The following is a 13,750-nucleotide window of genomic DNA, read 5'->3' on the forward strand; positions in this document are numbered from 1 at the left end:
CCGAAGTAGGGGCTATGAAATTTCATCCATTGTGTGAATATGTGTATTGTCTGTAGTGACAGCCACTAAAATACAGAGCTGGTTGAATTTTTTTTAAGACTCAGGTACAGGTTTTTGAAAATTACTGTTGAAAAATAATTTCATTAATTACATCATCTCAAAAAAATCTTGCATAATTTGAGGACTGAAAGAAAATATTTTTCCAAATAATTTGCAAGCATAGTTTGGCTGCCTCTAATAATAGATAAATGATTCCAAAAAGAAAAATTATCCCATCTGAAAGAAAAGCTTTGTATCTTAATTCTTTTATTTTTGGGGAAAAAAATAAAATTAACTTCCCAGGTTTTGGTGAAATTTCTTTTCTTGGAGATACAGTCTTATGATATTTTGAGCCTTCCAGACACTTCAAACTGATTAACCAAAAATGCCATTTCCTTACTTAATCTGACTGTTCTATTAAGCAACAGGTTTAACTTTTATTTCTCTGTCAGGAGCCTGTAAATTTAGAGAAAACCACTAGAAAAAATTTTGAATAAATGAACCAATAGTTTTAGATTCCAGTATCAATATTTACTTTAGAGCTTGAAAACTTAAATGAAATTAACCCCTTATTTCAGAAAAAGTAAATCAGTTATTATGGATGAAAAACTGAAATTATAAGAGTAATGTCCTTTGTGATTGTAAGTATTGAACCAGCTGCATGTTAATCTGTGTTAATTGGATGCAAGCAGGTCCCTTACAGTCTTTGTGAGAAGAAGCTCTCATCTTCCTGTATTTTTTGTAGCTTTTAGTAATGGAGAATAATCCAATATTCAGGAAACTGGGTTGCTGGCGCTGGCTGAGCAGTGAAACCTGAAATGCATGGTACAATCCCAAGGGGAGGAAGAGCTAGTCACACAGATGAGATTCATAAGCAAACTGCTGCTGGAGGGACAGTTCTGGCAAGTGGGGAATTTGAAGGTCTAAAGCTCTGTAACACCAGAAACTCTTGAACTGTAAACACTACTAGAAGTTATAGATAAGTCATGTCTGGCTGTAGGGAGGGAGACACAATATATCACTGACCTTGGAAAGTCAGTGCAGCCTGATAAACACAAGGAAAATCTCTTGCTGATAAAAAAAATCTTCTGCTTCCTAGTTCAGTTAAGGAAAAACGGTGAAAACGCAGTTAACTGAAACTCAATGCTTCTGGCAGAATTAAATGTGGAAATAAACTCTGAGCACGTGGGTTGTACTATGTGAAATCTAGAAATCCCTTTGAATCTTCATGATTTTATGACTATGTACTTTTACCTGATGTACTTCTTGTCATGGAGAGCATTGCTGTATATTGAATCCTTCTGGAATTTTCTTTCCCAGAATATAAGCACTGTTGCAAGTGATGCTGATGCAGTGCCTTCAATCCTGCATTTTTGCTAATTGTTATTCAAATACGTCACTCATTCACTTAAAATTTATAGCTGTATGCCCTTTTACAGCACCACCTTAATCACTGGAGGCTGTTTACATGCTAAATTATTAGACTTTCACTGGACCAAGTCAGAACCTAATGAATGTAGATCATCTGAAAATAAAGCCTTGATTTGTACCCTTGAGTATGAGTGGGGCTTTTAAATTGAACACACTAATATACAAAGGATAGAAAACACTGGATTCTGCCATGATGAAGTTCACACTTGATCTGTGCATGAGAGAGTTTGGGGGTGAGATTAGATGGCTTACAAGTTTGGAATCCAAACACTTTCTTACATTACAATGCACAAGATGTCATTGACTAAGGAGTACAGTAGAGGTATGCAGGATCTTAGATATGTTGGATGTTAGGCAGGAAGCGAAAAAATATTTGAGTGAATTTCTTATTTTGAATTATTTGTCCACAATCAAGTTCCAGTGGTCTGCTTCTCCTGTGTTGTGCTAAACATGAGATATTTATCTCTGATTAATTTGGAAATAAAACAGTGAAACTGCACTGTGCATATGCACAGTTATTCTGCTATCATTTATGCTAAGGAATTTTCCTCTATTAACTCATCGTTTTGAATTGAAATACAGTAGCTGAAGGTAACAACTCACTTTGGTTTCTGTTTCTATAAAATGAATTTGAAAGATGGAGTTAGCAGCAGACTCGTAGTTGCAAGAAAGGACTACACATCTATTAGAAATGGGGTTTAGTGACACGTATTTTTTGCCCTTAGTCAATAGTGAGGTTACTCACTATAATAAATGTGAGTGTCCCATGCCCAGGTCTTTCTCAGTCTTGCACTCCATGCTCTTTACAGTCAGCTGCAGAAGACCGAATGAGAATTATGAGATTTTTACTGTAGGAGACTTAACTGAGCACAGGAGCTTGAAATGATCCTTGCTCCACACTCCTTGATGGTTGTCTATGCAGCTCACTTTGAGAGTTCAATTTAAATACAAGCTCCATGGTTGGAGGAAATAAAGATGATGTGCTTGAGAGTGATTTTGTGAATAAAGAATACGGAACATGATTGAGAAACAAGAATTTGATCTTGAGTAATGGTTGTTCTGAGAGCATCCAGGTATTAAAATACATGGAAAGATTGTACGTCAGGAGATGATTGAACTGGGTGGCATCAGCTAAAAAAGAAATCAAAGAGAACTTTGCAACCAGTATTTATAGGTCAACTGTGTGTCTTCCTGTTGTCATGTAGCTGTAAACATTTAAACCAAAGCTCCAGTTAGTCATTCATTCCCTTAATGTTTTAATAGATTGTCTCGTCTATTTTGTAGATCATTTATTCACTGAGTAAATTGAGTGTAAATGTTGTAAGACATGGTGCAACTTCTTTCTTTGCTGTAGTTCTTTTTATTAATGAGTAAGTTCAGCAGTGTAATAAGGATGGAGACCTGTTTTGGCCATTTACTGTGCAAGAGTCAGAGCTGTCTTTTTTTATTGACCTGGAGAGCTTGTGATTTACCTTTTTAATAAACAGTGAAAACATTATTAGAGGCTAGCTGTTTTCAAGTAAATTAAGTTCCTTACTGTACCTGGTTTTAGAGTTTAATTATATACTTTAATGTTCCCATTGAGATCCAATGTCAAATGATGGGTTTCAAAATGAAGAACAGAACTAAATGTATTTATGATTGCAAGGAATGCTTCTGGCTTGTAAATCAGCATGATAAAATAAAAAAAAAGCAGACTTTCCTTAGAGTATTTGAATTATACATATATTTTTACCAGATTTATTTTAAAGTACCATAGCTAGAGAATAGTAGATCATAGGGAATATTTTGTTGCATATAGTTCATAGTTGCAAGGTGCCTGAATTTTAATTTTCACCATCGTAAATGAACCATATAAAGCTATACATATGAAAACTTTTCAAAGTGTAAAAACTCATGTGCAGCCATCAAAGCAGTATTTTTATTGATGCCGAATCTCTTTTTTTCCCTAGGAATAGACTTCTTGAAATAGACTGTATCTCTTAGCATGCATTGTAATTGACTTTTTGGAGTCATAAAGCAGAATAGATTGTGGAAAGAATAGTTTTTGTCTAAGATGAAGTTTATCTTGGGTTACAGCCTTAGTTCTTTCTGGTACTGGTAATAGTCCACTATAGGAGACTACTATGTACTGTTCATTATGATTTGCTTTGCAAACTGTGGTTTGAATGCATAAGCTTAAAACAGAATCGTGACAAATCGTGACAGAAAATGAAATACATTCATTTTCTTATTTATCTACCTTATAGTAAAACCATAGCATATATAAAAATATACCCATTTACTTTTTAAATTAATTATCTTTTTAAAATTTGAACAATTAATGAAAGAAAATTTGCTTGAAAATCATCAGCCAAAAAATCATTAACTTTACATTGCTAAGTTATTGAAAAATCACCTTATTTACACATACCCTTAAGAAAATAATTGTGTAATGTACTTGGAGGCTTCATCTAAGTTCATAAAATTTTCAAATGCTTTAGTGCTTTCTCCTGTGTATATGGTAACTAATGGAAGTTAGTTGAAACTGCACAGAACCTCACTGTTTTGTACACTCACCATAAAATTATTGTCTTAAGCAACAATTAGATGGTATAAAAATTTAGTTTTATAGCAACAAAACCCAATTTTCCTACTCAGAAAAAAAGAAAAAGTGGGAGGACACAAACATACATTTGGGGACACAGGAGAACTTTTAGCCATGGTCATTATATTGCTTACCTTTATATATGTTCTATATTCCTTTGGTTTTCTTTCTTTTTTAATTTTGCTTCTACTTCTTTTTCATTTCATTTTTGCCTTTGTTTCTTATTAGACAGAAAACTACAGCAAAGCTACATATTTAGGCATTTCCACAAGAGTTAGAAAAAATAGTAAATACCACCATTATAATAACTACAATTTGTATAGTAGGAATATTATATTAGGATAAAAATAGGGGAAAATGTCTGTGCTTTGAAATTCTGGGAAAAAAAGTACCAAGTGTTTCTTATATATCTTCAGTGGATATTGTGCTCAGAACTTGGCAAAACCTTCTCACTACCTTAGGGAATACTTCCTCACAGATTTATTTGGAGTTTCTGTCAGGCATATAAAAAATAAGAGTAAAGTTCATGTCATTTACCCAAGAACTGAGTAAAAAATACACCTTGACAAAACACTCTTACTGCTTTGATACTGCATTGCCATATATGCTCTGTATGTAATGTAAAGAAAAGCAAGGAAAAAGTTCTACACCTCTGTGCAAAGGTATTTTTTCTCCTTCAAACACTGATATCACTTGACAGATAACAGGATTCAGGCTTAGTGCAGTGGAAACAAAGCAGGCAAGAGAAATGCAAGATTGATTTTCCTTCACCATGTGCCTCTAGAATATAAATAAGTACACATTATTGTATATGCAACATACATCTGTAGCTGTATTAGTTGGTTTTTTTAATCTTTGTGGCAGGTGCATTGCATTTTGAAAAAGGGAGTAAAAGCAGTGTCAGTTTGGCTGCAGCAGACTTCAGGCCAGAGCTGCCCAAGTCCTTACAGCTGGGCTGTAATGCCTAAAGGCAGTGCTCAAACACGGTACCTTTGGCTCTCTGGCTCATTGTAAGAAAACATAAAAGAGGAGGCAATCTTTTGACTGCTGTGCTGGGCCATGGCTTCCTCTTTTTTTTTTTTGTGAAATGGGGTATAGTAATGCATCTTTAACATGAGCTCAGCTAACTTATTTCCACTGAGTCTTGAGCTGCAAAGACCCCAGTTGAAAATTCAACATGCTACCTTGTTGACAGCACATGGAACTACTGAAAAGGTAGATTAGGATTTTCTGAAGAAATTTCTGTATATGTAGGTTTTTTGTGAGTAATAACAAAATGAGGCTTTATTTATTATACCATCTCGTGATGATATTATTTTGAGCCTTATCCCTTGCTTAGTTAGAAGAAAACATTCTTTTTTTGCTGTTAAAATATGTAAACAATACACTGTTTATGTGCTTATATTTCCCATAATGATATTTTTAGTACCCGTGACTAATAGCTATAAGTGAAACTACAGACGTGGAATAGTTTGGGCCAGCCAAAGATGCTTTGATGTATCTCTGATATTTTTGGATGGTAGGTACTCAGCATATGGTTATTACCATCTATTACTGTACCACTAGCACCTTAGATGTAAGGTTCAAACTATGGGGTAAGAAAAGAATGCCAAAAGTGAGGATCGTTTCCCTAAAGATCATTTAGTCTAAACAGCCAATTTAAAAAACGGAGGAGAGATAATAGAGTGAGAAAATGCCACCTAAGGTCGCTGCCTGTCAGTTGTACAGAACTTTTATATCTTTAATCCCACTGAAATATTCTGTACAGGCTTTGAAGAGTTGATCATTCAGAGATCAGTAGCAATTTAAAAATATGTGTACATGTTAAATTTGTAATTTAGGAGGAGAAACATATTGCCATGGTTTTTGTTCACTGTATGGTAAACATTTTTCCGGAAAGCACTTTCCTGTTCTGCTTCGTTTTGATCACTGTTATTTTACAGTGTCAGAAAGCAGGGATTTTTTTAGTAACTCCAGGCAGTACCTTGATCAAAGTAGCTAAGTAGCTGTGAAGAAGTCTCAGTATCTGATGTGTCTTCGTGAATGAGCACTTCTTCATTCTTAGAGTGCTGACATTCAGGGTAGTTATATTTCTTTCACAAGAAACGGAGTAAATAGAGAAATTCTGGAGCTTGATTCTAATTTGGGGCTGTTTCTTTATAATTATAAGTTGTTTTAGAGCATCAAATAAAATATCTTCGAATATATCTGATGGACTGATCAGATTTTGTCAAATCCTGCATATAGCCAAAATACAGGACAAAAGCACAGGTAGAAAGACCTGTGAATGGGGTACAGCTTCCTTTGAGATTTGTGAATAGTAATTTGTCACCCAATATCCTGCCAATCTTTGCAAGGCTTTCTGAAATACTTTTTAGAGGAAAATTGATGATGCATTGAATAATGGAAAGACTTGAATGTGATCTTAGACATTTACTGGGATAAGGCCTAACACATCTCCCTAGCCAAAGGAAAGTGGTATTATATTTTTACTGTTTTAGCAGTGTTTTCCAATCTATCCATATATTAGGAAATCTAGCACAGCAGAAATCAAACTGTACGTAATCAGATTTGTACTTCTTATTTCCATGCAATTGAAAAAAAAAAAATAAAATAGTGTTTTCTTTCCCCCTTCTTTCTTCATTTTCTTCTCTTTCTCCCTCTCTTTTTTTAACTTTATCTTTTCTTATGAAGCTTTTCCCCATTGCACCGGTAGCCTCTGCCAACAGTCACTGACTGCAAGTGAACATTTTTCATGTGATGGCTTGGGTCTCTTTCCTACTAATGCTGATAGATGAGTGGCTAAGGATGAGAAAAATTACATATTTACACTGCAGTTACAGGAATTATATGGTTTACTGTCTAAGCAGCATTCTGCACTATGGTAATTATCATGATATTAAATAGCTGAGTGTCATCATAGCAAGTACACAAGTCATTACTACAATCTTCATATGATAACTTAAACGTAATTGCTGTGTAATCTTCAGGTGATTGAATTATCATTCAGACCCATGCTGACAGTACAGCCACGTAAAAAAAAAATCTGCTTAATCAAATATTACTGCAGTTTCTTTTTTTTAATTGAATTATTTTCAAAACATGCAAATTCAGGGACAGATTCTGGAAAAATGTGGATTTTTTACTCAGCTTTGTTAAAGTGTGTAATATAAATTTTCTTCAAAGAATGAGAACACACATGTAACTGTAACAATGATGTAGGAACAGAAGGGATACTTGTTTATCATGGACATCTTGTGAAGCCACAAAATCGCCTGGTCCTGATCAGCTCTGGGTCAGATCCCTGGCTGTTAAGTCAGCTTTTTCAGATGTTACAAAGTGGTACCAGCTGGCCTTAGGGGAAAACTGATATACCTCATACAGAAGTTCCTGTAACCGTCAGAAAGAAAATTTAAGAAATTGTATGGAAGACAATCTCAGACATTGCATGAGGAATCATCTCTTTATGATGTATATGTGGTTATGAAGGTTACTTAAGGTGTAATGTCCCTCCTTTTTCTTTCATTTATAACACTTGTGCAAGGCAGCTGTATGCAGATTCAAAAGAGCAGGGTCTCTACAGCAAATTTGCTTTAGATAAAAGTATGATTTTTGAGATAAAGGAGTGACTTTCATACTGCATTTTTTTTTTCTATAAATAGATTTCATGTTTTTTCTAAAATTTAGTTTGTTCTTTTTCCATAAACTACATTCAAAAATCTCAAGAATTAATTTTTCATATCTCTTGATGGCTTGCAAGGGAAACAAAACCTACTGGTTCATATAATCCTTGTTACACTGTTTTTCTAACAACTTACATTGTTTCTTAAAAAACTAATCATTCCAGAAGTAATGTTTTTACTTGAGTCATGATAACCCCATTTCTGAAATCCTATTTGTTGCTTCTGAATACTTCTTATCTATATCCAAGTAAATGTCTCTTTTTTCATGCTGGTAACTTCTAAATGGATTTATTGCACAACAAATACAGCATTCCATTTTGATATTAAATATATTAAATTTTGAGCTGACTCCCATGCCTGGATTTTTTTCATTTGGAAGAACTACATCAGGCTGAGAGTTCTAGTTGTACTTAAAGCTTAATATATATATATATATATATATATATATATATATATATATATATAATTGCAGTTTGCAATTTAACATGTGGTTTATAAAGAAAAGTGATATTTCTAATATATATTGCTGAATTCTGACAAAAGTGAGATACATGATGATAATTATGGGATACCACAGTCATTTGTAAGGCTCATATTTTATGTACTAAATAAAATTCTTCACAATTTAGTTGCATAAACAATAAGGGAATCACAGTTTATCACTTCTTTTGAAGTCTTTTCAGGTTTAGGAAGATTTTTCTGTGCAAATTCAAATTGAAATATATGTAGTTAGGCATAGTATACATAGTTTTTTAATGGAGTTTTGAAAGTCTTCTTTGTTAATTATAGAGCAAAAATACCTTTGTCTCTGTGTTTTTGAGAGGGGATGGAAGATTTAAATTAATTTCCACCATAATTACAAGTTAGGAATTTTGAAAAGTTGCAAGCAATCACTGAAGAGCAGACCACAGAAGAAGGCAAAAATCAGATGAGGTTGAAATATATATATAAATATATATTTATAATATTTATAAATATTTATAATATATATTTATATTATAAATATATAAAAATAAATATATAAAATATATTAATATATTAATATATATTATATATATTTAAAATATATATAATATAAAATGCCATCCTTATTTTCATTCTGAGCATGAATGAATATGGTATGTCAATAAGGAGTATAAATGCTTTTGAAGAACATGAAGAATTTTACTTAACGACTATTCAAATTGTTAGTTGTCAACTGTGAGGATGAAATATTCATACAAATTGTTGCTAAGACACTGGTGATTTCATTATTAGCAGCTTACAAAGGAGATTTCTTAAATCTGTGTAAATTTTTAGAGATAAATATCTGTTTGAAATCTTTTACAGGACTCAAGTGACAAGATTCAATATTCAGCATAAATTAACCTGTTGAATGGAATCTGCAGCTATTTTTACTTAGGATCTAGCACGTGGAAAATTGATGTTCATTCTTTAGAGTAGACATTACGTCGTGAATATAAGACAACCTGAAATTTTGTAGTGTTATTATGCAATATTTATAAGAATATTGGATTGACTTTAAATGTTTGTATCCCTCAGTTTCCACATATTTTGAACAAAACCAAACTTAAAAAAAAATTAGTTCAAATTACAGAAGTTGTTTTTTTCTTCTCAAAATTAGTTGAGGTCACAACTTACCTGCCATTTCCTGAAATAAACAAGGTTTATATCTGTTTTACACAAAGTCTAAAATTGCCAGGCAGTAACCCTGGGTTCATATTTCATTGTTTAGAGTCCTTACAGATACGTATAGAGAATTTTAAAGTATCTAATGATTTATTAATGACCACTCAGATGTTTACCTTTCATTTTGAGCTATAATTAGGAAAATGTACATGGCAGCAACTGCATTTGAGAGAAACTGAAAGTCATTAAGTACAGTTGTAGCATTTTTCCTCACAAATCTGATTTGTTTCTATTTTTGCATTATGTGGATTAAATTTATATTCTGCCTGGTTCTTACTTTTTATGCTATTAAACTGTGGTCAAAAGAAAATGTATTTACAATGTATATCACATTTGCACATCTTTTATTCTGTTCAGGTACAATCTGCATATGGCATGTCTGTTTTTTCCAGTGGCCATAGGAATATATGATGGCTCATCAATGATTTTATTTTCTTTTTCCTTTAGGGGCTGATGTTATCAATTTTGATGGCCATGTAGTCTTACCATACAGATTCAGGAATAAGAAAATGAAGACACTGAAAGATGTAATCTCTCTGAAATTTAAGACCTCTGAAAGCGAAGGTGTAATATTCCACGGAGAAGGACAGCAAGGAGACTATATCACCTTGGAACTGAAGAAAGCCAAACTTGTTCTAAATTTAAATTTAGGTATGTTTTGATTGTTTAGTTTTGTGGTAGTTTTTTATCTCCCCCACAAATATTTTAGGTCAAACATTTTGTCCTCTTTCCCACAGTAATTTGATAAGCCTCATCACTAAGTCAGATAATGTGTTGAAAACGTTAATTCCCTTTCTATATTTTCATATTTTGTATGTTGGGGGAGTGTGCATGCATGTTTAGTTCCATCCTGTCCCTTTTACTCTGTGTGACATACTATGAATAGAAGATCATACAGAAAAGCAAGATCAGCAACATATTGTCATTACTGCAAACAAAAAAATAAAATAGCATGCCAGAATTATATTTGGCCTCAGCTGTGGCTTTGTGTGAGAGAAGGACACTGTCATCACTTCTGGATAAATAAAGGTCACCCAAAGGTCCTAGGAACCTTGCAGAAAAAAAAAGTCTAGGAAGCTACAGGCTGCATGAAGCTGGAGTTCAGCAGCCTTCCTAGAGTCTGAAAAGCAGGGCTAGGAAAAGAAAGTTTTATCAGGGAACCTTATGATGAAATTAGTCTAGTTCCAGTCCTCTCAATAGAGGTTCATATATGACTGGATTTGTAAAGTACATTTATTATGAAAAAGACCCATATTTATCTGGTTTCAGGTATTTCTCCCATTCAAACAAAAGAACCTTAGAAAAAGATTTCATGCAATTTTCCTTAGTTCTCTTATAGACACATGAGGAGTAAATTATCCCATTTGTTATTTACATTGAATAATACTTATTTCCACTAGAATTTTCTTCTGTTCTTTTTCTAACTATCAACATGAACAGATAATGAGGAAAGCACACCTTCCTATAGCAGTTACCTAGTTTTAAAAATTTTAATTGCCGTAGTAACCCTTTCATTTCCTGTTCTAAATTCTTCAGCACAAACTGTCTTTATAAGCTATTAAACTTTCATACATATGTTTGGTGAGGATATTCTTAAATCATTAGGCTGACAAATGGGACTAGGCCTTGCGACACATACCCAATATACAGATGTAATGCTTTATGGTGTTATTATTCCTCTGTCTGAGAGAGTTGTCTCTGCATCAGACAGTAGAAAAGGATGCTCATCTTGCCTGGTAAGATCCAGTGACTTAGTTTCAAACACCAGGGACTGGGGGAAGGATGGGAAGACAGAAGTGGATTTAGGTTTCACTTTGCATTGCATTTGACTTTGCATTGAAGAAACTGAGGCTCAATGACATGCATGTGATTTAATTTCATTTTTAACCAACAGGACCATTGGCCTTCAGCATAAAGGCAAGATGGTCATTTGTAGAGAAATAATATCTTAAGCCATGGAAGTGTGATTTGCCAGAATGTGTTTTCAGCATGCACAAACTTTAATGTCTCAGTTGCAAGCATTCTTGAGGGTAAGAAATTCTCAGCCTCAGAAATGCTTTAGGTCCTCATGTATTCAGAACGTGGGAGATTGCATTGAGTTATTGAGCAGTGCAGCAATTTTTTACACTCACTGCTGAATTAGTCATTTGCTGCTTCAGTTGGGATCCATGCTATCAACCTTTGCTGGCTTAGCTGTGTCAGTCAGATGGCAACGAGATGTGATTTCTGACTAGCACAGCTACACTGGCAAAACCCCCAAGATAGCACAGCAGAGAATTGCAAAATTGTACTCTTGCTAGTAGTTTGACTTCCAGAATAGGAAGATTGCTTCAGGATAACAGACCAAAATAAGCTGTATTAGCAGAAGACGGTTTTTGCTGTTGTTAGCTCAGTCTGCACTGAGCCTTTTCCCCTCTTCTTGCTGGTATAATGATACTGGTAAAGGGCACAAAGCATAGAACTCAGGAGTGAAAAGGCTTTTTTTTGCCAAAGTCTGTTATCAGGCTCCATGTCCTCCACAACATTCATAAATCAGTACAGTTCCAATGCAGCTTAGGATCTGGCCCAGAGGTGACAGCTTTTCTGTTCTGTAGTGTAGGAGTGAAGCAGAAAACCCTTGATGAAAACCATCTTTACAACTGGAAATTGGCATTGCTTCTCAGGTTCATTTCCAAATAACTGCTATTATGAATTTATACATATATTTATACAGTTCAGTGATCAGATACTTCCTGTATTTGGTCTAGCTATTTATATTGGTGGAAGTAACTCTCCACTGGGCAGATCTCAAATTCATAGCAGACTGATTTCCTCCAGTTTATTGCACGTCTGGTATAATTCAGGAGAAACATTGACAAAGAAAGAGGAAAATGTTTGTCTAACTAGTATGATGTGAGAAATGCTATTGTTTCTGCTCTCAGGCAGCAACCAGCTTGGCTCTATTTTTGGCCACACATCTGTGACGACAGGCAGCCTCTTGGATGATCACCACTGGCACTCCATCATCATAGAGCGCCATGGGAGGAACATCAATCTCACCCTTGACAGACACATGCAGCACTTCAGAACAAATGGAGAATTTGATTACCTGGACTTGGACTATGAGGTAGACAGTGAAACTTCTTTCTTCCCATTCAAATCGGTTTTATAAAGATAAATCCAATAACAAAGCTAACATAATTTAACACGTTTTCTTAATTTTTCATACATTTGTTTTGATTACTTATTTCCTTATATTTCCTGAAACTTTCTTTCCAACAGCTCTCTCTCTTAAGTGTAAATTATGTTTCCCTTAATGAGCCTACCAAATCCCATCTGGTGTAACAATCACCTCAGCTCTTTGTTTTAAAGTGGGAGATCTGTGTTATTCAGCAAGACAGGCTGAGTACACGATTTTAAAAATTTCTGAAAGCAGCTGCTCTAAGCAGGAAGTATATTTTAAAAAGTATGGCGCAATATGTTGTTCCACTCAGGTGATAATTTTGCTCTTGAATCAGGAAGCCTTAATCTGTGGTGTTAGGATTTATTTGTAGCAAAGGAAGCAGGTGAGGACCTTTTTATTAATACAGATCTTGATCTGTCCTGTCTCAGGTAGGTAGATACATCCTTGTATTTTCACAAATATGGCATCAGTAACTTCTTTTTAGAAAGAAGTGATGAAGAGGAAGGAAAGTTGTAAGAAAACTTTAATCAATTAGGTTAACGCATACAAGTGCTGGTAGTAATTAAACATGGTCATGTTGTTTGATTACACTACAGCTTCAGCTATGATGAACTTGTTCAGCTCCTCTAATGTGTAATGAAGTTCAACACATTTGTTATTGCAATCTTTGTATATTTTCTTACACTCTTTACTCTTCCTCATGTGAATGAATTTGGTTGGCTGTACCAAATATATTTCCACCCTTACAAATTTTTAAGATCTAAGAGCAAATATAAATGATGTCATGGAAAAAAGTTTGAATTAACTTATATATTTGTATTTTACAATTTTTTACCAAGAATATATGAATATTCGAAAAACATACTTATAATTGTAATGCGTCTGAGTCAAATATTTGATTATATTCCAAAATATGTTTATGAATACATTATTTGCTGGCAGTTCTACTGAGAAGATAAGAAGCAAATTTGCCCATACCTCTATTAATTATTGAGCACTGAAGATCTGAACTAAGCTACTTAATAGATTTTATTAAAGGGTTTCAAGTGAATGAACTACAGAACTACAGAAAAAGGCTGAATGCCATAAGCCAGGTTTGTGCAATTTGTGCACATACATATATATTGCATATAAAAAGTGTATCCCTGGTAAGAGATG

The 13,750-nt window shown here is 34.0% G+C and overlaps 1 protein-coding gene across 2 annotated transcripts in view; it reads left to right on the forward strand.

Annotated features, from left to right (window-relative positions):
• CNTNAP2 (contactin associated protein 2) overlaps nucleotides 1-13,750 on the forward strand; it is a 1,024,120-nt gene that overhangs the window by 483,066 nt on the left and 527,304 nt on the right. For both annotated transcript variants that reach the window (XM_005519091.3, XM_088052353.1), the window contains exons 5-6: nucleotides 9,877-10,080; nucleotides 12,351-12,535. In XM_005519091.3, coding sequence (XP_005519148.2) covers nucleotides 9,877-10,080; nucleotides 12,351-12,535 — 389 coding nt within the window. The remainder of the gene's footprint in view (nucleotides 1-9,876; nucleotides 10,081-12,350; nucleotides 12,536-13,750) is intronic.

Source organism: Pseudopodoces humilis, chromosome 1 (assembly GCF_049639895.1).
Source record: "Pseudopodoces humilis isolate 2021_Gansu_Grassland_sample_001 chromosome 1, ASM4963989v1, whole genome shotgun sequence".
Lineage (NCBI taxonomy): Eukaryota > Metazoa > Chordata > Aves > Passeriformes > Paridae > Pseudopodoces > Pseudopodoces humilis.